The 27,317-nt window shown below is 41.3% G+C and overlaps 1 protein-coding gene across 2 annotated transcripts in view; it reads left to right on the plus strand.

Annotated features, from left to right (window-relative positions):
- Nucleotides 1-4,082, plus strand: part of pard3ba (par-3 family cell polarity regulator beta a) — a 133,467-nt gene extending 129,385 nt beyond the window's left edge. For both annotated transcript variants that reach the window (XM_028007345.1, XM_028007346.1), the window contains exon 24: nucleotides 2,955-4,082. In XM_028007345.1, the coding sequence (XP_027863146.1) occupies nucleotides 2,955-3,375 (421 nt within the window). In that variant the 3' untranslated portion in view covers nucleotides 3,376-4,082. The remainder of the gene's footprint in view (nucleotides 1-2,954) is intronic.
- The last annotated feature ends 23,235 nt before the right edge of the window (nucleotides 4,083-27,317 follow it).

The raw sequence follows: 27,317 nt of genomic DNA on the forward strand, positions 1-27,317 counted from the left end.
TTTCTCCATCTTTAACATTTTACTATTAAACTAAAAAGTACACACAACTCTGCAAAAACCTGGTTGTAAACGTATGTGCACCCTAAACTAATACTTTGTTGAAGAACTTTATTTAATTTACAGTATGTAGTCAGAGAAAATATTTTCCAAGGGTGACCCAATGATAGGTGATTAATTGCCTTGCATCAGTACCGACTGATGTGTATAGGACGACAACTTGGAGCCCGGCAGGTCAGAGGTCTGGAAGAATCCATTTCTCTATTAGCATCATTTGGAGATGTTGGGAAAAACCATTGTCTCTAGTGCAGCAGATAGTGGTGGTGTAGAAGAAGATATATGTGACTGCTTTGCCCCGATTATCACTGAAGATGAGAAAAGATTAAATGAGATGCAAAAAGGAGAGAAGCATTAAAGTGAGAGATAATGGAGAGACAAATGGAGCATAAAGGAGAGAGAAAAATGTTGAAGGAATTGAAGAGAGAAGAAGGATTGTGGGTTTTTGGGTGGCCCTGAGACGAGTTGAGGACCCAGGTGTTGCCCCTCCTTTATCCGGGTGTATCTCCATCCTTCTTTTATTCCCTCTCAGTGCCTCTCCTGGTGGCCTTAAGCGTTTAATCTGGATTAATGGAGGAGCATGACCTTCGCTTCTTTCTCTCCTGCTCTTTCCACTGCTGCTTCATTTCACACCACTATCTAAGGAGCAATTTATTTCCACGCAGACTAGACTGCACATCTGTTTCTGTTCTGTCACATCTTCATTTCATATTAAAGTCTTTAGCTTTCTGTCATTCTTCCATCCTCCCCCAGTTTTATTCCTCGTGTCCGTGCTTCTGTTTATGCTGACGGACAAGGCAGGGCTGGTAGTTGCTGGGACCACCTGTGAGTCCTGTCCAGCCCCTCTCTATGGGTGGTCAGGTCTCTGCAAACACACATGCTGAAGTCCACATCACCTCAGTCTATGAATATCCTCAGGGGAAAGTCTTGTCAGGCACGAGTGCAGACGCACGCTCCCAAGCAAGATGTGTGCAGCCTAAACTGTGGTGAGTGACTCATTCTAATTGGCTGGTCAACAGGTGCCGAGCTCGACTTGAGGGACCGGACGCAGCAGATGCAGGGATACAATTACAGAACAAGGCAGAAGCTAAGCTCAAAGCTTCTGTATAATAACTACAGTAGGAGCCATTGTTAGGGGGGAAGTAGACGGCGAAATCTGTTCTATGATTCTCTTTGTTGCTTATCTTTAAAACAATTTACCCACTACCAAATCTGCTACATCACTATACCACTTACATTCAGTTATACAACTGTGTTAAAAAACGATACACAATCAAACACTGTCAAATTTTAAAACTTAGAAAAGCTATATTAATGCTTTCATTAAACCAACACTGAAAGTAACAAATTGAACCGTTTTTATGGTTTTCAAACATAATCAACTAGGTTATTATTGAACCTAGCTCTAGTTGTATCTGATGTCACCACTGCTATATTCAGCAGTATCACAATGTTGTGATTACCTAACACTGTGTAACACCTTTCTTAAAATAGAAAGTTAAAAACAGAAACTTAGTTTAATGCGCTTTATCAAGAGCTGATTGAAACTACAGTGAACCTTTTTCTATTCGTCGGTTTTTCTATGGCATGTACCTAAATTATTCACAGAAACTCGCCTATTTTCCTTTTTTTTTGTAGCTCGTATCTTAAATATTAGAAAGAAAATTCAGCTTGGGAAATATAGCTGAAATACACAGGTGTAGAGCTACTTGACATGCTATTGGATGTCATTTGCAAAGCATCAAATTTATTTTCCTTGACACCAATTGGCTATAATCTCCAAACCATTGATGTTTCCTCATGTTTCTGGGCTAAAATAGTTCCCACTATGCATACTAATGCATATTGAGGTATATTTGGTTTTTAAACTATTGAAATGATAGTATTATTATTCAGGTATTTTAGTTATCAGTGTGCAGCCGGTGTCCCTAACCACTGTGAACCCAGATGCTTTGGAAACTGCATCAAGAAAACAACAACTTATATGAGCATTTAAATTGTACAAACTTTTCCACGAACGAGAGAGATTGAGAAAAGTTTTGTTTTTGACCAAAATATGTCCAAAAACACTCAGTGTAACTAATTCAGATGCTTCCTTTATAAAATACTTTGCTTATTTCAGCCAGCAAACACCAAACTTCTGCCAGCATCAGAATAGCAAGTCTCCAAACAGCCTTTCAAGCTTCTGCAACTCTGCATCAGGCTCTTGCATCTCTCTGCTTTGGAAACTGATAGTTAAAAACTTTACGCTTCGCTTTATAAGAAGACTTGTTTATCACTCAGGCCCTGGAAATGTAGCATAAGATGGAAAACATTTGAGCCAGCCTTTTTGCTTTGCCTCTCTCTCTCTCCCACCATTGCTCGGAAGCCCCCCGTGTCGCCTTACCCAGGGGTTTAGCCCCTAATCACCCATAGCTAGTGGGAGGGAACCGGAGACTTCCAGCTGGCTGCCTTGTTACTGCACACCCCTGGGACACACACATTCCTCCACACACACACAACCTCATATATGCTTACCAAGGAATTTGCCGTTATCTCTTGGCATCTCTCCATCCACGTCCCCCTGACAACTCGATCCTGCCAAGGCCTCACCACATAAACTGAGTAACAGCAGGAGGCCGACCAACAGAGAGCCGTCCTTCACTCCAAACCAGTTCAAACCAGTATCAAGAATAGTCATCACAATACAATAAGCTATCTGTACAGAGGGTACTTAAAGAATTAGAATACATTTTAAAAAACAATTACAAGGTGTTCACAAATCCTAAAAAGTCTCTAAAATGACTTAAATTTATAAAACAAAATGTAAGTTGGCCTTAAATACGATAATTACAGGTCTTAAATTTTGTTGTGACAGGACTATTTCATCTCGTATGCATTTTTTTTTCTTTATCTTACAGGAGGGATCCATATGACTATCCCACACACTCCAGGGCTCACAGGGAGCCAGTCCCTTACCCCGGTCACTACCAGGACTCTCCAGGTCCCAGCAACTCCGGCCGTTTGCCACTCCCTCAGTCGTCCAACCAGTCCCAGCAGGCGCCTGCTAATCAACGCTACTACCCGTCCGCCCAGCAACACCGTGCAGCTCTGAGACAGGATGTCCCTCCGTCTCCGACGGCTGGTCGCAGGGGGCGGCAGTACTATGAGCCCGTGGTAGGGAGAGGAGACGGCTACCGGCAGGCCAGCCCCGGCCGCTACACCAGCCCAGACAGGTACCCTACAGCAAAGCAACGCTATGCCAGTCCTGATGGCTACCGTCATGAGGATGAAAGACAGCCTGAGCCAAGGCGGAAGGACCCTATGATAGGCGCAGTGTAAAGTGATGAAAGTTAAGGTTTAACACGGGCGCTTTGCAAAGAGTTATATTTAAATGTATATAAATATATATATATATTGTTTCTGGTGGAGATATTGTGAGTATTCCAGTATTGCCAAGGTTTATGATGACGGATTTTATAATGCAAAATCAAATGAGATTAAATTGCACAAATATTTACAGCAAACTTGGTGCCATATAGATGTTTAAGTTGAAGTATATTCCAGCACTGAAAGCACTGCATTTTGTCCAGAAGGATCAAACAGAAGGTAATAAATGGGGGGGGAAATCACCTTTACCAGCTAGATCATGACAGGAAGCCGACAAACAAAAACAGGAATTAGCTCTCCTTCTTGACTTTTAAGCCTTGATGTTTTGCCGCTTAAGCTTCCTTTACTTCCTGACATGTCGGGGTTTTTTCTTTTGTCTTTTTGCCTTTGATTATGTGGATGAGGCGACACCTTTACTGTCCGAGAAGAATTTAATTGTGATATTTTTGTGTGTTTTCTAATAAAGTAAATAGAGTTACTCTTATGAGCTATGCTACTAGTAATGAATTAAACTAAATCTTTTCCTCTCTAACATCTCAAACCTGAAATTAGTTGCACTGACTGATGTGTAGCTTACGGTTTGTTTCAAACATTGTCAAATAACTGATTTTTTTTTTCTTTTCTACAAATACTTTGCAATAAATATTTTGAGATTCTCATCCTCTCTTCTTTCTGTTCTCGCATAAATATTTGAAACGTGCTGTCAAACTGCGCCATGAGTCATCGCTTTTTAAAAATTCATTACGATGTTAAGCTGAATTTCTCCTTGCTCAATCTCCAGATAAATTTACCCTCGTGAGATGACTGATAAGAGTAGCCGGCCTCCCGATAATGACTGAATCGTCTCCAACAATTAGGGGCAGGAAAATCTCCACTAGAAAATGATTAATACCCAATTTGCTCTCTGTAAGTAAAGATGGCCATGATTGGTGAAATTAGACTTGATATGGTGCATAATTGTGTGTGGAGAGGGCTTTTTCTATCAGTTAATGTTTAATTAGCAGCAGCGTGGGAAGGGAGGAAGCATATGCAGATGGGCCTGGTCTCCGCGTTGGTTTGACCTTCCTCTGTCAGAGTCGCAACAGACCAACTTTAAATCATATTATTTAGAACTAGACAATTTACGTCTGTTTCATCAACTAATAAATACTCACTGTTTGAGATGTCTGGTGGTATTTAAATGTTGGGAACAATGATACGGTGCAGAGCGCACCAAAATAGACAGAAGCGCAGTAAACAAAAGGAAAAAGCAACTGTCTGCTTGTCATCCTGTGACAAAACCCAAGGAAATCTCATGCTGATAGTTTGAAACAAGCACAAACAATCATCTAATGCTGTCAGTATGAGAAATAAAACTAGTCCAGGATGCATGTATGAAGCCCTCCATACGCATTTCTGATGAAATAGGTTAAATAAAATCTTTAGTTGCATCAGCATAATCTCCAAATTAAAGATATTAATCCATCCATCAATTAAGATATGGTTAAAATTCAAACATTATTACTGGTCAGAAGTTTCTTTGACAATATCTAAAAGTCCAATGAGGACAAAACCGTTTTACGCGTCAGATGTGCTACACCTGGTAGAACCACCACCAGCCAGCTTCTGTCCTCTTGTAATGATGTTAATCTGTTTTACACTGGCGAATGCATCCCAGTAGTTGCTGAATGTGCAGAAAATATCTAATGAATGAACACAAACTTTAATTACCTTCGTGTGTATGAATCACCCAGCAAAGCAAGGTGCCACAGGATTAGCATGCAATATAAAACTGTTTGTTCTCATTAATGTGAAATTTACTTTATATATACAAGCAAATGGGAAATGAGTTTAATTATGTTTTACTGACTTTGCCAGGGGGAAAAAAGTTTAAATCATATCTGATGAGGTATAATTAAAGAACAGAAGGTTGATAGCAGGATCCTTTCTGAGAGTGTAAAATGTTGCTTAAAAATTCTTCTTTTTCTTCTGTGTATTTTTGAAGTTCACACAAGGAAAACACACAAAAGGGAATCACACAATACAACTTTAACGTCAAGCAGACTAACTTCATCAATCCTGTTCTACAGTCTGACTGAAATGTGATATTGTTTTACAGTAGAAGACGACGTCCAACATAAAAGTACATTTAAATTGTCTATCCCATGCATTTGGAAGCTAAGCAGGCCCACAGCATTACAGATCCTCCACCTAATGCAACATTTCCACATACTCATCCTTCTCAGGACATGGTAAGGCCCGAGCCATCTCACTCTTACAGCAGCCAACACAACTTGGAGCACTTACTGCTGTCTTCACTGGCTCTTTACTGTACTTAAAGGAACGACTCTGCAGTAAACGACCTCCTTCAAGTGCTTGTGGTCGGTTTGCTGCTTACGATAATAAACAGCAGCAACTTAATATTGGAGAATTAATTGCACTTTACCGTCCATTAAACAAAAGCGTTGAACCGGCTGTCAGGATTGCAGCAGCCATCTTACTAAAACACTGAAACCACTCGTCCAACAGCAGCAAATGGAGTATTTTCAGCTCGGTGTGAATCCAGCTGTTCTGTGACAACCTCAGAGAAGAGGAGTGATCAAACATGATGAAGACCAAGGAGCACAGCGGAGAGGTGAGAGGGAAAGCTGTGGGGAAGTTTCTCACTAAGCACTGTTTACAGTTTGGCAATTATCTGTTTTCAGATGATGGATTAAACCCACAAAAAACACAGTGGAAACACTTTGTCCATCTGAACTGAGCCAAGCACACTTTGGAAGAGCTGCAACTGAGGTGGGTCAATCTGTTTATCAAGCACTTTCATGGAAGAAACATATTGTTGAAAGAAAGTCCTGTTTAAAGTTTGCAGCAAGTCATTAAAACTGCAACATAATGTGGAATTAAGGATGTTTTCACAACTGTTAGTCTGATAGATTTGGTTTCATTGAGGACCAAAATTGCAACATTTTCAGCTAGTGAGGTTTGCTTTCACTCGGCAGTGTGTCACATAAATAAAACTATTTGAAAAAACAGTTCACCCTCCTCACCTGTGGTGGCGCTGCACCAAGAACTACTGAAAGGAACAACACAAAAACCTCTGAAGACACTGAGCGTAATTTTCATCCTCACAAAAAGCAAGCAAAAATTTCTCATTATAGTGCTGGAATCTCATGCTTATTTTAGTTGTATTTACCCAGAATGCCCTGCACCTTAGTCTGCCTCCTGCCCGCTTGGAGTTCATGTATGTGTTCAAACCGTGGCAAAATTCACTTTAACCAATCCAAGACTACTTTCTGTAGACAGACCAGAGTTCACTTCTCTGGTCCATGTCAGAGTTAAATTGTGCATTCACACCTCCCCAAACAAACCAGACTTTCTAGGTAAAAAGCTACAGTTTGATTAGAGAAAACTAAACTGGTGTTGAATGCAAATACATGCCACACTTTCCAGAATTTTATTTGTAAACTTAATTTAACCAAATAAAATACCTTGAAGTTGTGAAAACACATGAAAAAGTCCAGAGGTTATGAAAATGTTTACAAGCTATTATTCGGTACATTCCATGGTTGTGCTGGAGAAATTTGTTGTTTCAGTCTGAGGACACTCAGTCCAGCAGGTCAGGGCTGCAGATTTGCTGACGGACATTTTTTCCTGCTTCATATCAGCTCACCCCTCCTTGCTCCATAACCTCTGATTTTTAGAAAGACCAGAAAACTCCTTAATAACTATTTATCTGCTCTCTGCACCAGTCTTCCTTTTGCCTAAGCTTCCTGTATGACTGTTTTATAACTTTGGATCCTGCATGAATTAATTTGACGCCTCATAAGCTGCCTCTTCTTTTTTTTTTGGCGCTCTGTTGCCCCTGCTCTTCCTCGGCCGGTTGTCGGGATTCGTGGCTTGTGGGAGAATTCCCTGGTTAGATTCTCCTAGCATTATCCATTCTGCCAGCACCCTTGTTGAACACCTCAGCTTGTTAGCATGTGTCAATCAAAAAGCCATGCTCCTGCGAGGGCAAAGTGGAAAGCTGAAGCGGTTATCTGCTTCCTTGCCAGGACCCTGAAAAGACTGAGCAGATACCGGAGTGTGATCGCCCACTTTGACCTCCGTCTGCTTCCAGCTTCTTCATTAAAGGCGCATTCCACCATTACGCCGCTGTCCTTTCGTCCTTCACCTGCTGCCGTTTGTTTCAATTCGGCCCTCATTAAGGAGTCGTGCTCTCAGGTTTAGTCGCAGCAGGATGAGCAAAGATCTTTATTTAATTATGCAGTTCATTAGGAAGCAGGTCCATTTCTCTTTTTTTTCCTTTCTGAGGGAGTAGCTGGTGGCTAATGTGGAGTTCAAATGGCCTGAATATGGAGATTGCCCCAAATATGGATTACCATTAGCTGTTAGCCTGCCCTTCACCCACCTCATTCGCGTTTATGTCTGCTGTGTAGCCTTTTGATGCAGTATCACTCAAGCTGGAGTGTGCGCTTTCAGCCAGTGTGTTTGTTTGATATTGTTCATGGACTGTGAAATTGAATTTCCACACTCGGGCTGATATTGGAAATAATTTCATATCCTCTGCAATTTTCTTGCTCGGTTTCACCTTGCGGCGTGTTTAAAACATTCACTTTGACTCGGTGTCTTTTTCTTTCCTCCCTCTGCTGCAGAGTTGATACAGCAGCGGCGTTTATTTGGACCGTATTTATCCTTAAAGCAACGCCGCTTTCTGGATGAGTCGTTTGCTCGCCCCCACACAGTGCAGCCTGAGCCACCAGCCGCCGTCTTTTGCACGCTGGCCATCACCATGACAACATGGCCGCAGCTCCTGGCACAACAGCCCGCTTTTGGAGCTGATGATATTGTCGTAGCAACAATGAGATGCTTTTATGTCCCTTTGAGGAGAGTAGAAAAAAATTAGCTTTTTCAGGGAGGGTCAATGTACTCCTGAGATCCCAGACAGGTAAAATTAATAATAATAATAATAAAGTGAAAGAAGGAAGATAAATGGCGATCCTGGATTTGCTCCTTTGTAAATGCCAGCTAATTATCTAGCATTGCGGCTAGTTCAGTTTCCCAAGCAGCGCTACAATATACTGTCTTAGAAGCTTTGTGGTCAATTTTAAATAAACAGATTCAGAAAGCAACAGCTGTTCTAAATACAGTGCAAGGTGCAGCCAAACTCCTCCATCTGTCTCCATCTTTTCCCACTATTTGAGCTGTCCTAGAGTTCTAACAATGAAAACTACCAACAACAAAAACAACAAAAAAAAAGCAGCTCACTCAGGTTACCATTGGTATAGCTCTGTGGGTTGTGATGTGGCCAACAACAGCTGAAGTCTGTGACCTCTTGAACCCATCCATCAGCCTCTCAGCACCAGCCTTGGCCTCTGACACATAAAAAACGTCCGCCAGGGACTGAAGGCATTCAGCTGGGAACAGACAGAGGTACCAAATACAATGACATGCCCCAAAGTTGGCATGGATGAGAGTAAACCCACATCAGAGTGGCTAACCACATGGACATTAAGTTATAAATGTTTCGAGTGTCCAGACTGAGCCATCTGTCATTGCCTGTATATTAAATTCTTACCCCAACACATCCTCTTACTGTCTTTATTGCATTCCCACCTGTTTCAGGTCCAGCAAACTCAAACTGTACGCACATCCCTACCAGCACCCACACATGTTTTCTAGTGTGGCAGTGGGCCTCAGCTGACCGCCTGGCAGTCGCTGTGAAGCTGGCGCCCTTCTCGCACAGATGCCAGGTGTTTTGCTTGGCCATCCAGAGCTGCTGGGGTTGAGTTCGGTGTCAGGGGTGTTGGGTTGCTTAGAAATGGCGGAGGGAAAAGATGGAGGTAATATGTTACACGTCCCTGTTAGCCTCGCCGCTTGGCTGAGACGGAGCGCCGCAACGACCCAGGAGAAATCAGAGACTGCTTGGCTTCTCAGAGATGGAGAACGGAGCGTGATGTATAGCAGTCACGGCCATCTGGGGGGAATCTCAGGTGATTTCCCAAAAGCAGCTGAAACTTGAAGTTATGAGACGTCATTACTTTTCAATTAGCCATATTTTCTTCGCTGATAGATCTGCGTGTCAAAAGCAATTCTCGAGACAAACGGCCGTAGTTGTTTATGACCATGAAGAGCATAAATCTGTTCTGGTTTAAAGGCGCTGCACAAGTCAGAAATCTACAGAATGACTGGACCCCTACATGCCTGACTCTGAAATAGTATGAGAAAGATCGTAAATCAGCAAAGTGAGGTAAATCAAGCTATACGTTATGTATCAACCTGCTGAAAGATCTAATAACTACCATTTTCAGTTTTTAAAGAGAAACAGGCCAACAGAATCACAGCTCCTTCACTTTGCTCAACAATGGATGTGAGTTTCTTTATTGCTTCACGCCAGATACACCCTGAGTGTTCATTGACAAAAATCTCAATTTCAGTCTAATCTGAACACAGATGTACAGCTTTTTTAATTTCTTGCAATCTTAAGTGTAGATTAATCTTAGTATTGCTAAAAAATCAAATGTTATTAATGAGAAAATCTCCAGAAATCTCTCTGTTCTTTTAATGTGGTAGATCGCTAAAAGGTTAAGAATTCATCCCTCACATCGATTCTGAGATGCTAAAAGCAAGATCTGCAACCTGTAATATGTCAACATGTTTTACTTAGAAATGTATGGCACAGTTTCTATCCATTTGTTTTGCACTTCTGCTTGAGTTAAACTACTGCATAAGTTTCCATTTGCACTCAGAAAGCTGCTCTGTGCATATCAATAAGCAACGCAAATCACTCCACTGCATAGACTTAATTTTCACACCGACTGCAGCTTAATTTCTCAAATCTCACATTAATCCACAGAGCTGTAACAAACAGACAGGACACCTGACTTCCGGCCTCATTTTCATTTCGCTGCGGCCGTCATTCTGGCATGGATTAAATCGGGGGGTGAAGACAAAGTGGAGCCTGATTGGAAAGTCACTGTAGCAGCCAGCAGTGTAATCCATCCACACATTCCTTCCAGAGAATGCCAAACAGCTCGCTGAAAATGAGCTGCCGACCTGACTCCATTAGATCTCCGCTGTGTCTCTCTTCGCTTTCTGTCGTTTCGAAAACACACACATACACACACACACACACACACACACCATTTCTCTGAGCCTGCCACCAGCTTCATTAGCGGGAAGAAATGTCCTGCTCGTTAAGGCGAAGCAATTACTGGCTAATTGAGAAGCTTTTGCAGTGCAGATAAATTTGCTTTCTCGTTCTCTCTTTATAAATGTGCATTTTGACCAGTTAGTGCATCTGGATTTCTATCTTTAAGTCACATTCTACTTTAAAGCAGAGTGTTTTGACGCTTTCCCCTGCAGCAAAAAGTTCTTGCTGCATCCTGTGGATACCGAAAACATCTGACACAATTATTATTTTTTTTTGTGTGTGTGTGTAATTGTTTATCGTCAGCTTGCTGAGACAGTTTGGGGCTTCTTTTCCGGCTGTGTCATCCGATCCAGAGAGAAAAAGACTTAATGGGGACTTTTACCCAGTCATTTTAATGTTCCCTCTCCTTCATTATGCCTGCTTTTCCAGACACAACAGTCAAACTGACACAACTTACCAACTGCCTGCCCTTCTCACTCCGCAGCCTGACTTTCCATTCCTCCGGCTGCGATTCTCTCCACCACACTCTTCCGTCTCCTCTTTCCATTCTGTCATTCCTCACTCCCAATTCTTAGCAATCCAGAGATAAGCTCTGTGATAGGGAGAAAGTCGGAACACACACAGATACACAGCCAATCTTTTTTTCCACAAATTGAAAAGATAAAACTCCACTGGAGATAAAGTAGATGCAGTGAAATCTGATTTTTTCCTTTGATTCCCTTTTTATGCTGACTGCAGAAGCACTTATTCCACCTCTGTCCTGCAGGGGGCAGAACCCCTGAAAGCCCCACTTTTGTGACCTTTTGCCCACAGCCTTGCTTTCCTGCTCCTCCCTTGATCCTTTCCTCACAAGCCAAGATAAAACTATTCGCTGAGTAAACCGACCTCAGTCCTTCCAACAAGTTCATGATTTCCCCTGTAAACAGCAGAGATATGTGACCTGCCCCCTCTCCCCCCTCCCTGAGGGAGTGTTTTCCTTACGAGCCTTATCTCAGCCCACCCCACTTCACAGGGAAGTGGACAGAGCTGGTGGGGTTGGTGGGGGGGAAATCCCTGGGTGTTTTTGCTCCGAATCACGCGTTGAAGAGGAACACAGTGGGCTTTGTTGGCCCCGGCGCTGGCTTCACACGAACTGAGGTGGGATTTTTCCACGGCAGTGAAAGAAACACATGAATTGTTGAGATGCCCTGAAGGGACGAAGGCCTCCGAGTGTCACTGAGGACAAGTCCAGCCTTATCTGTCCTCTTCTGCAGACTGCATGTGAAATTTTACTTATCCAATCGTGAAGCTGTTTTATTTTAACTCACTTTAACGTTTTGTCACTTTTCATCTAAATGGGACCAGAAAAGCACCTGAAGGACGCCCACTGTACTTTGCAAAAGTATTACAAAGTGACATTTAAGCCTGTTCTTCTTATTAATAACTCAACAATGGCTGCAACTTCGTTATTTTAGTAATCGAATATTCTGACAATTAGTTGGGTAAAAAGCTAGCATATTCTGCAGATGTTTTATTTAGGCATTTTTTGTACAATATTAGAAATGCATTAAAATATGCAAATAAATGAGTAAATTATTTAAAATAAGAAAATAAACATTTTATTGCTAAAAATCAACCTGTGAAAAGTTCAGCCCTTGCTGCTGACTTAATACATTCTAGGGCTAATCTATTGACTACTTTTTGGATTAACAGATTAAATTGATAGAAATTTAATCCGTTTCTTTTTAGTTTTCTAAAACTGCCACTTGAGTTTTAGAAAAACATTTTTTGTCCATCTTAAATGCAGAATGTTTTTAAATTACTGCTTTGAATATGCTGTTCTTTCAGCGATTAGTCTTTTTTGAGTCAGTATAATCCAGTAGCTATTGATCAATTACTAAATTAGTTGACAATTATTTCAAAATTAAATGGAGAGTGTCTGAACATAAATTTTCAAGTCTTACAACAAAAGCTTGATTTGATTTAGCTCTGAACTTTGACTGGGCCAATCTAACACAGGAATATGTTTTCATCTATACCAGGGGTCTACAACTTGAGCCACAAGTGGCTCTTCTGGGGTTGAGTCAGGGGTCATAATGTGGAAAAAGAGCAAATTAAATTGGTGTGAATAGTTTTACTCAGTCGGATTTGAATCCTGTGTTTAACTAGAAAGTGGAATGTCTTGTTTCTCTTCATCGGGATCATAAAACCTTCAGCACAGATGACGGGAGCAGCTGTTTAGAGTCACTTAATAACACTTGAGTTCTGTCAACACATTTCCTCATCGCTTGCTGCCATTGTGTTCACATCTCAGACAAGCAGCTTGTCAAACAAAACACTGATAACAGATGAATCTGCGAATTCCTGGACCAGCTCTAATGACTTTAATGTAATGTTTCTGTCAGTGGCGGTGCTTAAATAGACGGGATTATTGTCATTGAAGAAAGATTTCTATTTCACTACTAACACACTTTTCATGCGGCGCATAAAAGCCAGCGTAAACTTTTCTAAGTAACCGTGTTGTTCCTCATCTGTGTCTTTTCATTAATCCTACATATTTTTAATGTAAAGGTTCCGTACATATAATTTAAAATTCTGGAGTTTAGTGCTTTAGATATTTTGTATATTATAAAAGCCCTTGAATTTACTGATGATTTATTCACTTATAATTCGGACTATAATTCAGAAATATAATTTCCTTATTTAAAAAGGTAATTGCAGAAGAGAGTGGCTGTTCAGAGTGCTACATTCAAGCATATTAATAGAAAGTTGAGTGGAAGGAAAAATGTAAAGTAGATTTAATAATCATAACCTTGGAAGAATTGTGAAGTATTGCTCATTCAATAGTTGAGGGCGCTCACATCTAAAACAGGCTAGAACTATTAAATCAAAACCCAGGAGTCAAGTTTTTATTATCGTCAAATAACAGAAATACTTAAAAAGCAATCAGTGTTTGTAATATTGTAGAAATAATCCAATGTATTCTCAATATTTACATTTTTAAATATTGAGAATGCATTGAAATATTGAGCCTTTGCTGCCCAAAGTAGCTGGAAGACACAATTTAAGTCATTTTTTTACCCAACATGAAAGGTGGATTATGTGATTTTGGTGTCCAGCAGCCTCCAAACCTCCCTTCCTCCTACTTCTCCTCCTCCTCCACCTCTCCCCAGCTCCACAGAGGCATATTGATGTGGTGTGAGGAGGTTAAGCCTTCGGTTTAGTGTCCGTGCGGCCGTGACATTCTGCCTTGCTGGTCTGTAATTGACTCATCGGTGTGTGTATATCAGCTGAACCTCTGCCCACCTGTGATTGACAAGTCGTTCTAATGCCCCAGCTCCAATTTAGAGTACCTTGGGTATTTTCTCCTCTCTGTGTTTTCTGGCAGTTTCTCCTACACTTGATGCATATTTTCCCTGTTCCTTTTACGGTTGCTCCCGGCATTTCTCTTGCTTGTTTTGTTTTCATCTGCCCACCCTGCGGGTTCCTCCGTCTGTTTGCTTGTCAGTCTCTTGTCTCCTTTGCTAGCTTTCTACACCGTGAGCTCTGGTTTCATCATCCTCGGGTCCTGACACGGCGAATCCTCTTGGATCCACAGTGTCGGTTCGTATTAGTGGACTGCTGCAGTGTTAAAGTTACGGCGCTCTGCAGAGACCAGCTGGGGGTCTCAGTTTCTCTGGAAAGTTTGTTGCTCATGTTATAGGCATGCTGCTCTGTCTTTGGCTGGGTTTCAGCTGTCTTCTCCTGGACACACACATGCACACACACTGAGCATATGTTGAGCCTCCCCAGCGACTGGACCCTGCTACAGGAGCATTATCTATTTAAGGCCACTAACTCTGTGGATTAGATCAAGATTCAGCTCCATAATGGCCAGTCTGGTGCAGCACCGAGTGTCAATTAAGGCCCCCCGTGTGACACACAGACACCCCCGTCAAAAATAATGTGATCTCACTCACACCCAGATGTAATCACAACGTAAAAGGCACCCAGGCTTTTTTCAAACTTTCCGACTTTAATTGTATTTGCAGCGTTTTCACTTTTTCCCTCCAAACTGACATTTACGTCATCTGGAAAAAACTGGTCCTGTTCCGATTAAATGACTGCTGGCAGAAAATGAAAGCAGGTTGGAGTCATTATTAGCGTTACAGCACATGATTCAGAGAATGTTCCTTCGTGCTTTTTGAAAGTTTTTGTCATTGCGTCCAAATAATTATTGCTGCTTCTTCTCATTAAATTATCTTAAAGCTTCGGATGTGATGAATAAACGCAGCTTCTCTGAAAAAGTTCAAGGAAATGTGTTTTGAAAACAGAATGCAACAAGAAAGAATGTTTAAAAATGATATTTTTCTATTACCTGTCTTACCGTAAATACAGTTTTGTGACACTTATTTGTGTCACAAATGCATAACAACCCTTTACATTTAAAAACCTTTGGCTGGTCCTGGAGGTCACACCAGATGTTTTGTTGTCGAAAAAATTCTGTCATATTCTATTTTTACTCATCGATTTTTAGATGATATTGACATATGCTACTCAACTGCATTTATTTTTATGCAGTTTAATTAATATTGAACAGATTGAGTCCAGATCCCACCACACATCAAGCAGATTAACACATCTAACCCAATAGCTATGAGCAATGAAAACTGAACTTAAATTATGAAGACCTGACCTGCTGTGGTCTGAACACAAAGTCTCACAACTTTCCCACATCTGTAGCAACAATCTGCACTAGTTTAGAGTGGGTCTAAGAAGTATGAGCCCAATCCAACCCTGTTGATTAACTTTAATTAGAGGCCCCAGACTGAATAAAACCAGTTTTTCCCCCTTCGTTTAAAAACAAAAAAACAAAAATCAAATACGGAAAATACTGCGTTAGAGCAACCTCTGATTTGTTCTGCACCTGGATCCTTTGGATACAAAAAATTCTCTTTTAAAGACGGACAGAAATATTATGAACCGCATTTTACATGGTGTTTTACTAATTTCCATCTTTTTCATACATAATTATTGAATTCTCTGTTTTTAAGCACATTATGAACCAAAGCACTGAGATTACACACACACATTTATGCACGCTGAGAAGCATGACCCTTTTCAATTATGGTCAACCCCAAACACTGCAGCTGACTTGCTTCACATACCGTCACACTTGTAAAGACACAATAATGTAAACCCCATTTCCTGTTTAACCCACACACAACCACAAACCATCCTCCCCTTAATGATGAAATCACTTCATTTGCTCTTCTGGGCTCCGTTTTGTATTTTCTTCTTTTCATGAAGCAGTATATTTAAAGAATACGTCTGGCCTGTGAGTAATAAAACCCAGAATGCAGTGGATATATTAAAAGACATTTACGGTTTTGCATCTTGTATCATCTCCATACATGTCTTTTTTTTCCCGTTTGTAATTTCAAGTCTTTTGTTCCGTCAAATACATGCACAAGCACCGCACACCTCCCTCTGACAACACATTAATAAAACAGAAAAAATAGCAGCTTCCTCTGATATGAAAATGAGCCGTCCAGTACTACAGTGAAGAAATTGTCACTGTAATTGCTCTCCGACAGCTGCACACACATTCACACACACACACAAATATAATCTTTAATTGCCTCCAAAATGTTTGTGTCAAGATGGCGTTGCTAAGATAATGGCTGAAGACCGTGTGGCCCACACTAATGGCATTCCCGCTTTTAGCGCTTCACGACGGCAGAGAAATCAGCAGACTCTGTCAAATATTTAGAAGCGTGCAGTTGCTTGTTTAGTTGTGGTGAAATTGTGCATCTGGAAGCTTGCCAAATCATTAAAAAACTTTATCTCTCCACGAGGAAATCTCGAGCACACAGAGGCATATCAAGAAGATTTTAATAAATGTACTGAGCGAATCTGACATTTTGTTAAACATGTATTCATTTATATAAATAAAGGAATTTTATTCTCTGATTTGAAAAATTAGGATAACCCAAAAATATCTACTTTTAAAAGGCATAATCACATGTTTATATCCAATATATTGTTTATATAAAATAAATGAAAAGTTATTTAATAGCACCTAAATGACAAGAAATAACCTCAGCTTTCAATGGGTGTCCCATTATTAATATTTCACCTGACAATAGTCAGGAATGTTTTTTGTTGATTAAAAAAAAGTGTTGGATATGTTGGTTTATGGATATTTTGTTAAAACACAATCTACCAACAAGTTATGATCCCCATGAATTCAACATTATAAAACAAAAGTTGCAAAAACTTCTAAACTTTCAGCGCTTCCGCTTGCTAATGTTTCAGGAGAGAGAAAACAGCCTGACTTTGCAGTTTGTTTCCACCACGGAGGAAGAATACCTGAATAACTGCAGCAACATTATGTGCCAGCATCAGCATTCACAAGTACACCTTGTTCCATTTGTGCACACTAGTTTCTATATGCCGGTTTCACACCTCGCTCATACACAAGCCCAGCTCCTAGAAATGTTTTGCACATAACACTATCACTGTTTTTGATTTGGTCAGTCAGGTGTTTTTATTTTTAAACAGACAACACAGATGAGTGAAATGACAGCATGAAATCTGATATCACCGGCCAGAAACTTGGCTGCACTCCCTCACACTTTGGCCAACTTTCTCGACCGAACATGTGCAGTAGCAATGGCAGTTGCCAGAACATTGTCTATTGTGGATCAGCTCAGTTACACCCGGTCTCCAACATCACCACAGGCACCCTCACACACAAACACTGGAATGGCATCACTGTTCGTCGTGCTTTTCCAGCTTCGGCCTAATTATCACAGGACTGAAACGATCATGAAAAGCCCGTCATGGTTTCATAGAAGCAAACCCCTTTCGTCAACCTCAGAGAGGCTGACATTCGCTATGATTGAAAGTCACGCTGGGACTTTCTGTCACACTTGCGTAGAAGATGGATGTAATGTGGGATAGGAAGCTGTGGACGGGGATGCGTTTGTCTATTCCTAAAATCTAGGTTGCAGAGTAACAAGTGAATGATTTATGAACATGAGTGCTTTCCTACAGCAGCTGAGGTTTTGAAGTCAAAGTGAAATGACAGTCGGTTTGGGCCGATTGTTGTATTTTACTCAACGGGAAGTGAGAGCTCAAACCAACCTGATGCAAGGATCTGACACACTGCAAAACCACAAAGTTTGCTGAACTTCCATAATCAACCTGTGGCTATTAAAACCAACTAAAGGACATTAAATTAGTTTAGTTTATGCAAACACAAGTTTACACACAAAAGGTATGATTTAGACTACAGACTTCATTTGATTAACCAAGACCGGAAAGGAAAACACAATAGAAACTAGAGAAAGAAAATAGTATTTTAAGCATGAAATCAACAGCAGTCAGACAAAGCAAAAGCAAAAATATGAGCGTCCTAATCTACAATAATCTGTTGTGAAGTTCCACAAGGCTTAATCATCAGTCTTCTTCCCTTTAATGTACTAGTCTCAAAAATAATCTGTATTTATACCAGTAGCACCCAAGATATTTTTCTTAAGTTAGAAAATATTACTTGAATGTCATAATTGTTATTTTTATGTTCACAATAACCAGATTTTGATTTACATTGAAGATATATTTGAATAACCACATCACACAGGTACTGGTAATTTCCCTCACTGACCATTTTGCTCCTTGTACTTTTTTAGCTGACATCTTTTGGTAGAAAGAATCTATCTGCAAGATGACATTTTCTACCAACAGATAGAAAGGTGTTTTCAGTATTATAACAAATTTTTAATTTTATTTGGGTTGAGTTAGATTTTGTGTTAACATTTTTGTTCCTTGTGTCTTGAAGGAATATGGCGCATTGCTGTTTATACATTATAAAAAGCTCTTTGACTTGCCTTTGTGTCTGGCATTCCCTTTATAAATAACCTTGCTGGCATTCCCTTCATAAATAAGTTGCCTATAAATAGCTGTCTGTCCCAGGCTATAGTGGACCAGCTTATGGCCTTCTCAATTCAGATTGTCTAGGTTTATTATCTCAAGGGGGAAACCCTTTTATTTATTTGGTAAATAAGTAAAAAGGACTAAGAAAACCAAGGAAGCAATTCAAAAATATTTTTACAAGTAAATCTACAGAATCCAGAACCCATTGCTGTGGGCTGACAGGAGATCCGTGTTAAAGTTTGAAGCAAAAACATCAGCAGAAAACACAAACCTCTCAGGGTCGAACAATAATCCTCTTAGAAACAGTTTTACAGTAGCCTAGCTATTAGACCCAACACATCCATCATTTTGCAGCTGTATGGGTTTGTAGCCACAAGGCAAACCATCATCAGCTCTGAAGCCCGACTCGCTAAAAAAGAAGAGCACATTGACCTCGAGCAGGCCGTGACATCCTGCAGCACTGCGGTTATTATTAATAATGAGCAGGACATGCAAGGTGCTTTTGGACAAACAAGCCGCTGACCCCTAAAGTCACTTAGAAGCTACTGTCACGACCTTTAAATGGTAACCACCCAGAAACCTGGGGTTGAAAATAATGAGTTTGGCTGCAGTCATCATTACCTGTTAGTGTGTATTGCTGTCAGGTAGCAAGTGAATCAACAAAACTCTGAATGTGATTGAATTGTCTGTCACAATGACAGTCTGTACAGCATTATGGCAAGATTTCAGATTTATGTAGTATATTATATAAAAAATATGCAGTGTTTTCCCCAGAAATCTTGATAAGCCCAGGGATAGGGGCAGTAGGAAAGTCCACCAGCAGCCACTTGGTGTAGTATTTTGATTAGCTGGTTGTTATTTATACGCAGAGGTTTGCTCTTACGACATGCTAACATGCATGCTAGCTAGCACTCTGCCTAAATGTTTGCTCATACTGTGACATCACAATGAAATAAGGTATCCCAAGCAAAAAAAAAAAAAAATTAACCTCCGAGAATAAAATATAGGTTAATAAAATACACATAATTTTTGTTGTATTGATATGTGTACAAGGATGTCTTGTATGTATGTATATATTATTTGTGAAAGTCCACTTAGTAAAAATATATCTGGGTCACAACTTTTACCGGAACTTATAAAAAGGAACGGAGGAGAAAGGGGTGGGGCAACACGCTGGAAGAGACGCCGAGCGACGGTCCGAGGAGCTGGCAAGATTAGCCCGGAGAGAACTGACTGCTGGACTAAAAGCGTGGCCAGAGCAATTCAGAAAGGGGTCAAAAGTCTTCTGGAGGCAAGGTAGAGCCACACGTAGCGTTGACCGGACCCGAGGCGCTCGCGATCCAGGCCTGACGAAGGGAACCGCCCGGGTACACAAACGCCGACCCGGTGAGACCCTTCCAATTTTTTTTTTTCTTTCTTTCTTTCTTGTATTTTTGGTGCACGAAGACGGATTAATATTTTTGGGCCCCAGCGTTGTTTTTTTGTTGCGCAAACGGAACTTTATTTTTTTTGGATTGCCTAATTATGGACTTTTTTGATGGACTATTATTATTGATGAACTATTTCTTTTTCTTTTGATTTATTGGCTGGGTTATGGTCTTAGATTTGACTGTTTCATGGTGTACTTGTAAAAAATTAAAGAATGACGGGTAAAATACTATGATTTCAGGAAAACAATTGATGACTAAATGTAGCGGGCAGCTAGTAGCCGCTTCAGTGCGCTGAGGTGTCCCCTCTTTCTTTTCATTAATGAAATCGTTTTTCTAGCATTGTTTGATGGTCATGCTTATTATCAAATTTGTATAAAAAGAAGTAAAAGGACTCACTTGAGCGTGTACATTTCCCGTTTATTCGAGGATTTTGTTACAGAGTGGTGGCCAGTATGGGGACATTTTTTTTTATGAGTATGACTAAAGTGATGTACAGCATTTGAATGTTTTTGTTGTTTGGGGTTTTGTTAAAAACAATTAATGTGTCAGTAAAAGGGATACCTTTATTGGCATAATGGAAGAAATGTCCCATCATCAAACAGAAGCTGAGGAATCTGATGACAGAGTTTCAGGTCCCATTTTAGAGACGGAAGAAACAGATAATGTCCCAAGAGGTGATTCCTGGGTAACCCGGAGAAATCCGGTGGGGGAAATAACTTCTTTACTTAGCTCATTGTATGCATCTGATGAGGAGAATAATGAGGAGGAGGAAGAAGAGATACCAGGTTTTACTCCTGCAGATCTCTCTAGATTTAAAGATGAGTTGACAGCTGTGGTTGAGAAGGTTAGTACTTTAGAGGAAAATTATCAGGACTCGGTGGCCAGTGCCTTAAATCGAGAACAAAATATAAGAACTTATATAGATAGTAGTGTTGAGGCATTAGAACAGCGTATGATTACAACCCTAAGAGAGTTTGAAGAAAAGTTGGTTCAGTGTTTACAACGACGTGATGATAGGTGGAAGGTAGAGGTAGAGAAATTGAAGCGCGCCTATCGATCTACTACTACTCGACCCCTAATCAGGGCTGAACGTGATTTGGACATTTCTGATGTTCAATGGACACCTAAAATGGCACCTTCTACAGGGCAGGCACCAGTAGTGTATACTTCAACTTGTCAGAGGCCACCCACAATCCATTCAACACAATTGGCTTCATGTAGGCTGAGTGAAAATCATCAAAGTGCATGCTCTGGCGATCAGGATCGACCTGCACCTGGGCTTTCCGAAGAGCTGCCAGCCGTACCACCTACTAGTAGGGGAGTATCTACCCTTCACTTGGCTGTACCTCTCTCTTCTAGTAGAACGGCTGTAGTTTATGCCAAACCTCCCATCCACTTGGACTTTCCCACATTTGGTGAGGCACGAGACGTAGCAGATGTGCTGAACTTTATTGACCAGTGTGAAACATTCCTGTCTGTGAGACCACTCTCTGACCCTGAATTAATTGGGGCTTTGACTGGTGTTTTAAAAGGACCCGCTCACAGTTGGTGGTGTGTAGCCAAGAATCAAATCCAGAACTGGATGGATTTTAAGGAAGCCTTCTATGCTGCATTTCTCCCCCCAGATTACCTCTCAGAGGTGGAAGAAAAATTGCGGGAGATGGTGCAGTTGCCTGAGCAGTGCTTGAGAGACTTCGCCTTCGACTACCGAGCATTGTGCTTGAGGTGGAAGCCTGATATCTCAGAGGTCGAACTGGTGAGAAGGATCCTAAATAACTGTAATCCTAAACTGGCTGGTTGCCTCCGAGGGACTGTCACCACCATGGATCAGCTGGTTACAGTAGGATCCCAAGTGGAAAGAGACTGTGCAGGGGCTAAGGCATATTGGGGAAAGGTTGATCATCAAAAGTCCAAAGGCAAAGCTCCAGCAAAACCTCCATCTAAAGGGAACTTTAGAAGACCAGCAGATGTAGTGTCTGTTGTTCAACGAGGCCCGAGGCTGGCGTCTTCACTTTTATATGTTCCTGTAGAGATCAGAGATAAGAAATATCATGCTGTCCTGGATACAGCCTGCACTTTTACACTAATGAGGCATAGCCAGTGGCAGGAAATGGCCCGGACAGAAGAACATTTAAAACAAGCCGACAACCAAAGGTTTGCCCTGGCAAATGGGAGAACTTACAGCGCCATGGGAAAAACAACTATCCTCTATTGTTGGCATGGCATGATGTGGTCGTTAGACACGTTTGTGGTTGAAGATGCTAACCTCACATTTCCCATTATTCTAGGCCTGGATTTCCTGACCAGAACATCAACCATCATCAACTTAGGTGATCATACTTATGGAGTCAAAGGGCCCAGAGGTTATTCATTTTACCCTTTCATTGCTCCACCCCCGAGCAATTCCGCTGGGCGTCCTAGCTCATCTTCTCTAAGTCTGATCATGGCTCTGCCCATTACGGACACGGATGACTTCCCCGCAAAGAGAGGACCAGCAGCTTTTAATCAAACCCCTGAAGTTACGCATCTCCTGCAAGCCTGGCCAACAGTGTGCACCGATACTTTGGGTAAGACATCCCTGGAAGTGCATCACATTTACACGACAGATGAGATACTAGTTCGATCTAGAGCCTACAGGGTGTCACCCTTTAAACGGCAGATAATCAAAGAGCATATTGAGAAAATGCTTCAAGATGGCATCATCGAGCCCTCTCAATCCTCTTGGGCATCTCCTGTGGTCCTCGTCCCAAAACCAGACAAGTCATTTAGGTTTTGTGTGGATTACAGGGCCTTAAATGCCAAAACTCGCCAAGATGCTTATCCCATGCCTCTGATTTATGAATTGCTAGAGTCCATGAATGGAGCTTCAGTTTTCAGCACTTTGGACTTGAAATCGGGGTACTGGCAAATGGCAGTGGCTGAAGAAAGTAAAGCCAAGACAGCTGTAATAACACCTTTTGGGCTGTATCAGTTTAAATGTATGCCTTTTGGACTGAAAAATGCGGGTGCCTCATTTCAGAGACTCATGGAGCGAGTGCTTGGAGAGTTGAGAGGAAAAATTTGTTTTGTTTACATTGATGATGTGATCATTTTCTCTCCCTCACCGGAACAACATATGAAAGATCTGGAGGCAGTTTTTTCCAAATTACACCAGGCAAATTTGACCCTCAATCTGGGGAAATGTAATTTTTTCCAATCAGAACTCAAATTTTTGGGTCACATAGTGTCTGGGCAGGGGGTTCAAGTAGATGCAAGTAAATGCTTGGCCATCACAAATTACCCCGGACCGACAGACAAGAGATCGCTTCAGCGATTCTTGGGGCTAGTGGGCTGGTACCACAAATTTATTGCCCATTTTGCTGACATAGCTGCACCTTTATACCATCTTCTTAAAAAAGACAGCAAGTGGGACTGGTGTCCAGACTGCCAGCAGGCCTTTGAAAAGTTAAAACAGGCCCTGGTGGAGGCCCCTATACTTATGCAACCTGACTTCCAAAGGCCGTTTGAGATACACACAGATGCCAGTGATGTAGGCCTCGGCGCAGTACTTGTGCAAATGACACCTGAGGGCGAGAGGGTCATTGCCTATGCGTCTAGAGCTCTGAGGGGTGCAGAGTGTAATTATTCAACCTCAGAAAAAGAGTGCTTGGCTGTAGTGTGGGCAGTTGAGAAGTGGCGACATTTCATAGATGGATCTGAGTTCACACTATTTACTGACCATGCAGCATTGACTTGGGCCTTTAATTGTCCAAAGGCATCCTCTCGGTTGACCCGGTGGGTGCTTCGGCTGCAAGAATACCATTTCAGTGTTCGATACAGAAAAGGGTTACATAATCTAGTACCCGACGCACTGTCAAGAGCAGTGCAGAAAACCGACCTGATGTACGTTGCAGCAGTCACGTCCAAACCTGAGTCAGAGCTACCTTCATCATTGGCCGAAATCAAACTGGCACAAGAGCAGGACTCTGCTCTTCTTGACATGGTCCAGAAGTCAGCTGATAAAGACCCCAACAGAATAGGGTTCTGTCAAGTACAGGATGTCTGGTACAGGAAATCCTTTATCAAGAACCAAGGCGAAAAGTTTCAGCTGGTCGTGCCTAAGTCTATGATAATCCAGTTTCTCAGTTACTTCCATGATCATCCTCTAAGTGGGCACCTAGGGAAGTTAAAAACCCTGATAAGGATACTGGAAGTCGCCTGGTGGCCCTCGGTCAGAAAAGATGTGTGGGCCTACGTTAAAGCCTGTGTCACCTGCCAAAAATATAAACCTGACAACAAAAAGCCTGCAGGGCTTATGCAGCCTACTGCAGTAACCGAAGCATGGGAGAAGATCGGTGTTGACCTAATGGGTCCTCTACCGCGCAGTAAGAATGGAAATAAATACCTGCTGGTAATCATTGACTATTTTACCAAGTGGATAGAGGTGTTTCCTCTCAAAGACAGCAAAGCTCAGAAAATTACCAGCATCTTGAAGAATGAAATATTTACCCGTTTTGGTGTCCCTCAAGAGCTAGTATCAGATCGTGGCCCTCAGTTTACAAGCCATGAGATGGAAAAGTTCTGTCGCACATGGGGGGTGATTCAAAAGTTTACTACAAGTTATCATCCCCAAGCCAATCTAACTGAAAGGTCAAACCGAACAATAAAGACCATGATAGCCTCTTTTGTGGGAGAACACCATTCCAACTGGGACCAATGGATCCAAGAGTTTAGATTTGCCATCAATGCTGCTCAGCATGAGACAACTGGAAGGTCTCCTGCAGAGCTCACTCTGGGTCGGCCTCTTAAAGGTCCTCTGGAGAGAATCATTGGCCACTCTCCTAGCCCTCAACAGACGCCCTATAAACTTTTGGACAGACATAAAGAAATGACTGAACAGGTTAAGCGGAAGATAGGGTTGAGCCAGGCCAGACAAGCTAAGTATTATAATGCCCGTAGGAGAAGTGTACAGCTCTTTCCGGGAGACTTAGTCTGGGTTCGGTCTCATCCCCTCTCCAAAGCTACTGATAAGTTTTCCTCTAAGCTAGCGCCTAAATGGTCAGGTCCAGCAGTAGTGAGGAAACAACTGGGTCCTGTGAATTACCAGATACAGTGGACAGATCAGAATAGAAAGACGGATACAGTAAATGTGGTGAACTTAAAACCCTATTATGGAGTTCAGGTCCAAGGGCCTCCGGCAGGGGGGGGGGATCTGTGACATCACAATGAAATAAGGTATCCCAAGCAAAAAAAAAAAAAAATTAACCTCCGAGAATAAAATATAGGTTAATAAAATACACATAATTTTTGTTGTATTGATATGTATACAAGGATGTCTTGTATGTATGTATATATTATTTGTGAAAGTCCACTTAGTAAAAATATATCTGGGTCACAACTTTTACCGGAACTTATAAAAAGGAACGGAGGAGAAAGGGGTGGGGCAACACGCTGGAAGAGACGCCGAGCGACGGTCCGAGGAGCTGGCAAGATTAGCCCGGAGAGAACTGACTGCTGGACTAAAAGCGTGGCCAGAGCAATTCAGAAAGGGGTCAAAAGTCTTCTGGAGGCAAGGTAGAGCCACACGTAGCGTTGACCGGACCCGAGGCGCTCGCGATCCAGGCCTGACGAAGGGAACCGCCCGGGCACACAAACGCCGACCCGGTGAGACCCTTCCAATTTTTTTTTTCTTTCTTTCTTTCTTGTATTTTTGGTGCACGAAGACGGATTAATATTTTTGGGCCCCAGCGTTGTTTTTTTGTTGCGCAAACGGAACTTTATTTTTTTTGGATTGCCTAATTATGGACTTTTTTGATGGACTATTATTATTGATGAACTATTTCTTTTTCTTTTGATTTATAGGCTGGGTTATGGTCTTAGATTTGACTGTTTCATGGTGTACTTGTAAAAAATTAAAGAATGACGGGTAAAATACTATGATTTCAGGAAAACAATTGATGACTAAATGTAGCGGGCAGCTAGTAGCCGCTTCAGTGCGCTGAGGTGTCCCCTCTTTCTTTTCATTAATGAAATCGTTTTTCTAGCATTGTTTGATGGTCATGCTTATTATCAAATTCGTATAAAAAGAAGTAAAAGGACTCACTTGAGCGTGTACATTTCCCGTTTATTCGAGGATTTTGTTACAATACAAAGCACTGCCTGCTTCCACAAAACTTCACAGACTTCCACTCTCCCACAACTTCCCCACTCAGCTCCTCCAGACTAGCAGCAGCAGCAATTAGCAAACACATGGTGCATATGGTGAGTCTATCATACAAACTACTTCAGTCCAATGCTCCTAAGAACAATTGTAAATGGCATAAGGGAGGAGCATTGTAGACATGACATGCTGAAGAGGGATTGTTGGAAAGAGTAGGAGCTTCTTAAAAATTCTGAAATTGAAACAAATATTGACAAGAAGCACTTGATGATCAAATTCTTCAATGGGGAGGTCAGAGGTCAAACCTGGCCTCAAAATTCCATTTGGATGTCAGGTGTATAAAGAAAAGCAGCAGGTCCAGAGCTAAACAATCTCTAAAGACTTAAGATTTGACTTCCTCTGCAGATTGAACTGAGACCCACTTGCTAAAGATTTAGACTTTTCTTAATCGAGACTTAAACTCAAATGCAAAATGACGGTTAAAGTAATTTGAAAGCTATTGGATACGTTTCCGATTTAGTACCACATATCTTGATTGTTTTTGGGGGGAAGTGGGTGAAAAACTCAGAATTGGGCTATTCAGTCTGCCATGAAATTAAATTGAAATTGATGTGTGAAAGCAGCCTTAGACTCGAGATGTATGATGCTTCTGGCCAAAGACAACAGTCATCATTTATGTCAATAAGTAGATCATTAGCATACCTTTAAGTTGTCTGTGCTCTCTTGTTATTCAGAATCAGCTTTAATGACCAAGTTTTGAACATAAACAATCTGACTTCAGCTGCAATACATAGAAAGTCTGAACAATCAAAGCAGCAAGAAGCAATACAAACATAAGCAAACAAATCCAAGCTCTAATATAAAAATTTAGACATTTTAGACAGTTTTTTTAAGATCTTTCAATGTCTCAGTAGTAACACTCTATTGACCTAATATTCAAACTCAAACCACTAAAGGTAACACAAGAACAAGTTGGGGTTCTAAGTAATTTGAGAAGGTTTTTGGTAGATTTAATTTCAAGGCAACTACAGTTAGTCATAAAGTTAAAGAAAATGTGATCTAATTGTGTTTATTTTTTTGGTGATGTTATAAAAATTCTTTAAAATTGCTTGATGAATTAAGACAATGCCACTATAACTTTTCATCACTGTTCAACATCATACTGCCCTTTCTCTTACATAAACAATTTTTTGAAATGGTTTTGTGTTTTATGTGTCTGGCATCCTTAGAGCAGCCGTTCTGCTCCCCACCTCCTCATTTGCCTCATTTTTCACAACACTGGTAATCCCACGAACAGATC

Source organism: Xiphophorus couchianus, chromosome 22 (genome assembly GCF_001444195.1).
Source record: "Xiphophorus couchianus chromosome 22, X_couchianus-1.0, whole genome shotgun sequence".
NCBI lineage: Eukaryota > Metazoa > Chordata > Actinopteri > Cyprinodontiformes > Poeciliidae > Xiphophorus > Xiphophorus couchianus.